This window comes from Rhagoletis pomonella, unplaced genomic scaffold (assembly GCF_013731165.1).
Source record: "Rhagoletis pomonella isolate Grant_MI unplaced genomic scaffold, Rhpom_1.0 Rhpom_scaffold_11944, whole genome shotgun sequence".
Taxonomy (NCBI): domain Eukaryota; kingdom Metazoa; phylum Arthropoda; class Insecta; order Diptera; family Tephritidae; genus Rhagoletis; species Rhagoletis pomonella.
Window position 1 is genome coordinate 1 of NW_023470478.1, and position 4,901 is coordinate 4,901.

General features: G+C 43.5%; 1 protein-coding gene across 1 annotated transcript; it reads right to left on the minus strand.

Moving 5' to 3' along the window:
• Positions 1-720: 720 nt before the first annotated feature.
• LOC118756745 lies at positions 721-4,047 on the minus strand (the record flags this gene model as incomplete). Its single annotated transcript, XM_036491488.1, has 2 exons — positions 3,285-4,047; positions 721-3,035 (listed from the first exon to the last, which is right to left on the minus strand). Coding segments are annotated over exons 1-2 (3,078 nt in total), but the record flags the coding sequence as incomplete, so codon positions are not given.
• Positions 4,048-4,901: the final 854 nt, after the last annotated feature.

Below are 4,901 nucleotides of genomic sequence, written 5' to 3' on the forward strand. Positions count from 1 at the left end.
GTAATCTATGTATGTCTATACATACATATGTACATACATATTATATACTAGCTTTTGCCCGCGACTTCGTATGCGTGGAATTTAGAATCTATAGATAATATTTTTAATTTTACGGAGACAGTTGAGAATCAAATACCAATAAAAAAGACTGGGATGGATAGGTAAAAACGTTTATTGTTATCCAAAACGAAACAATAAAAACTAAAGAATTTCTTTATATACAACATTTGATGTTCTACCCATATTAGCCATTATAAACAAATTGTCCGAGCTAGTTACGCGTGAGCAAGCAACATATAGTTGTCCGTGTGAGAAACAGTTCGTTCTGAGATCGACACCGGCGGCTCGAAGTGTCTGACCTTGCGACTTGTTGATGGTCATAGCGAAACATACGCTCACGGGAAACTGCACACGTTTAAATTGGAATGGGAAATTGTTTGGAATTAGGGGTATGCGTGGTATGAAAACTACTTCACCAGCTCCACAGCCCGTAAGAATTTCTGCTTCTATAATATTATTTCGAAGCGACATCACTTTAAGGCGGGTTCCATTGCATAACTTTGGAGGGGTTAAGTTCCGAAGCAACATAATCGGAATACCCACTTTCAGGACGATGTTATGCGCAGGGAGTCCGGGGGCAGAAAGAGAATTAAGAAACTCTACTGGATAAGTGGTAGCATCGGTTCGGTCCAAAACTATGTTTATTGACCGGTATATCACCTCGTCTCCTGCAACTTTTTCCAAAATGCTGTGATTTATGGCAGCTGCTTGGTCATTTTTGGGCGTAAGTATTGCTCGCTCGCAAAGCCAAGAATTGTTGTCCTTATGCGTTATTTGAGATACATCTCCATAAACTGAATAAATTAGTTCCTCCACCGAAGGTACAATCTTACAAAGATTCTCTGGTAGGGTTACTAATCCATTCGATTCGGGAAATGAACCTTCGCCGATTTTTAGCAAAGCATCTGAAAATTCTTGCGCACGGGGGTTGCCGCCTAAGTGTGCTCTCATGTTGCGCGTCAGACTCAATTTCTGCACCCGTGGCCAGAGTACGGAGCATTTGAGGCATGCGTTCACCTCATCAGCTCTGGTTCCGCGGGTTATAACGGGTAGAGTCTGACGGAAATCCCCACAAAACAAAACAGTTATTCTTCCCATGATGTGATTGTTTCGTCGGATGTCTTGGAGAGTGCGATTGACTGCTTCCACGGCCTTCTTGTGCGCCATCGTACACTCATCCCAAACGATTAGGCTGCACTCTGCAAGAATCTTCGCCTTTTCACTATTTCGCGATACGGCACAAACTGGGGTTTCATTTATATCGAGGTTCAAGGGTATCTTAAACATAGTGTGGGCAGTTTTGCCTCCAGGGAGTAAAGTGGCAGCAATACCCGATGAGGCGACAGCTAGTGCTATCTTCCCTTGTCGTCTCACTTCAGCTAGTAGTAGTCGAGTCAAAAAGGTTTTGCCTGTACCACCAGGGGCGTCCAAAAAAAATGTTTCGCCATCCTGTTTATTGACACTTGTTAATATTTTGTTATATACAGACTTTTGTTCATCGGTAAGGGTCCCAGAATTATTGTTTACAATTTCGGTCATCGCAGAATAACTGTAATTTGTCTCCGCTGCATACTCTCTACTAACTCGCTGAGCTTCCGTGGTTTCCTGCGGCTCTGGAAGACCGTAATGACTCAAAGGATTGCCACTTATTGAAATAACAATGTCTTGAAGCGACGAAAGACAACGATTAATAACACGCTCATCAGAACCTGCAATACTATCTCCATCAGCTCGCCTAGCCGCGAAGAGAAAGTCTTCTAACAGATGCCGCTGATATTTCTCCCATAGCTGTACAGGATGGGAAAGTCCGCAGAACACTATCATAACTGCAAACAAATGCCGCAGTCGACTGGGAGTTTCACTGACAACGGCCTCTTCAAGAGTTTCAAACCAATTTCGGTCGTCATCTAGCAGACACAGTGCACAGCAAGCTCCGTGAAAGGTAGAATGTTCAACGCCATTGACAGTCTTCAAATATTTATATGAAGTGGCTCCCCTGACTGTGTGCAACAAAAGCCGCAAGTAATAGCACTCACTATTACTTGGATGCACCGTATACACTCGTCCTATTGCGTTCTCGCGATGGACATCTGGAAACCCCTCCACAGGCTGACCGCGTCGGCGTCTATTAAATACTCCTCTTTGTTTATTGTATGTGTAGTAGGACGGTATTTCATTGTACAGGAGCGTTTGTGCAAAACTATCTTGTTGACACAGATTGAAATACGCCAAGAGTGTGGTAGAGGGAGGATTTTCTAGACGTTCCCTTACATTTTCAGGATTAAAATACACCCGCTGCCCGTTTTCCAAATGGACATCTAAATGCATTACAGGAGGATGTCGTTCGTGGATGGAAAAGCCAAGTATTCGCCACACTGCTTCCGAAGTACTTATATAGCGACCTGATTGATATTTGGTCACCTCGTCACGATCACTGCTCTGTAAACCAAATGTCGCTTGGTCGCTTCCCTTATTTACGTACTTGCAGATATACTTTATCGATTCCACGCTAGCGCAGTATTCTACATTCAGATGAGTTTCAAATGCTCGAGAAAGTACTGGCGAATAAGGCACTACCCACCGATTGTCAACTGAAACGTATTGTCCGCGCATATTTACTTCGGCAGTGAAACCGCCATTTTGAGGTGCTCGGCGGCGGTAAGATGGGTATCCATTTTCACCAGTAACAGTTTCGTTTACGAACTTTTTCGGAAACCTCTTCGTACAAAGGCCTTCCTTCATGCAAGGTGAGTTTGTATTGAATGAGCCACATGGGCCATGAATCATGTTGGTTTTGACAATGTTGTGTAGAATGGGATCGGTGTCTGGGTTCGGGATTTCCGCACTAATAACTCGATCAATTTCGTTCGGCCTAATCTTCTCTTCGAGCCATAAAAGGTTGTGCGAATGAGGCAACCCACGCTTTTGCCATTCGATTGAAAACATATAGCAGCGGACCGCTCCGAATAGTTTTTCTTTTGTAAGAAGATATATCAAGCGTTTTTGTTTTAAATGAAACACTCGAGAAATCAAGTCGTGCCTGTCGTATGAAACCTGGCCAGGAAGCAAGTTGTTTTCTATTTCGAGCCATTTAGGATTGGTTGTCATAGTTATAAACAAATCTGCGCCCCCATACTTTCTAACATAGCAAAAGGCGTCTTGAGTTCGCTCGGCCATGTATCTGGGACTACCAGTGAATGTGGAAGGGAGAATTATCATCCTACCTAAGTTTTCTGCATCAGCATCGTGTTGTAACGCATCTCTTAGGTCTATGTAATTTTCCGCACGTAGTTTCTTCTGATTGGCGCGTATGAATACTAATCGTTCAGTTTCAATTTTTGCATATACATCCACTAAAAATTGATTAAAAAGGCCCCGAAACCGGTGTAAGAAGATGTGTTCATTCTCGCGTAATTGGATTAAAAAACTGTAGAACTGCATTGCAGAAGTTTTTTTATTAAAATTCGGAGCACCCGTGCGAGGATCAACATTATATACGCCAAAATTGTATCCGTCTTCACCACGACAAAACATTAAAGGATACTGCAACGAATCATAAGCGCGATGAGTCTCACTGATTCTTTGAAGTCGATCGTCATGAGTGCATATCACAATGTCCCTCCGATCGCAATCCTGGTCGACTAACAGGACAGCGACTTCATTTGTGGTTGGTGCATTATAGCGACCCGGATGTGATCCAATTGGCCTTTTATCAGCAGTAATTACAAACTTGTAATTACTGCACTCGTCATCTGAGACGGATTCAAGTGCCGCTTTAAAGCTGTTGACGTACGGGTTCACATTATGAAGCATATTTTGTAGACTGCTTACCAAACCCGAGTCTAAATTAGGGATATGTTGCTGCCTAATATTTGCTTGCTCTTGGTAATTATCTACAAAGTATATTTGCAGAAACCTTGGAACATCGGTCGGTAACAAAGAGCCGATTAGATGGTAGACTTGACCCTGTATCTTGAAAGTAGGCATAAATGCCCCCCTCAATGATCTGATTTGCTCCAAATGAAGTCATCTGGTATGCACTGTTATAGGCCCGTATATTGCTTAAAAAGTGTTTCGATTGCGGATGTTCTCCATTCAACAATCCTTTCAAAGGTTCTGGTGGTTCTTGTATCCTTTCTAAATGAACTTTGCCAGATGAGCAACACATTCCTTTGGGTTCTCCATCCCACTTCAGGGCACGGCAATGCGCGCATCTTTTGTTCCTTGAGCCAAGATTAGTATTATCGGCATATTTTATTAACGGGTTATAATAAAATGCACTTTTTTCTATTTCTGTCCATTGTAAATCTTCCGAATCGCATACCATGGAAGCATCATCATCGCGAACAGGCAGCCTAAGAACGACATGGCGCATACGGTCTTCCTCTAAGTGCACCATTCGGATGTCAATGTGTTGTGATTGTCGCAGTTCTTGCACACGACTCCTTTCTTCTTCCTGGTGATGAGCGTTAATTTCCTGTCTATCACAGTAACGAATTCGAGAAGCAGATAAACGCAAGTCTCTTTCCTCATGCGTTTCTACAGAACGCGAGATTTCATGTTGCGTGCGATCAGCAGACATACGCGACACCGTTTCCTCATGCGTTTCTACAGAACGTGAGATTTCGTGGCGGATGCGGTCAGCAGACAAACGCGACTCTCTTTCCTCATTTGTTTCTAGAGTGCGCGTGATTTCGTGGCGGGTGCGGTCAGCAGACAAACGCGACACTCTTTCCTCATGCGTTTCTAGAGAGCGCGTGATTTCATGTTGCGTGCGATCAGCAGACAGACGCGACACCCTTTCCTCATGCGTTTCTATAGAACGTGAGGTTTCGTGGCGG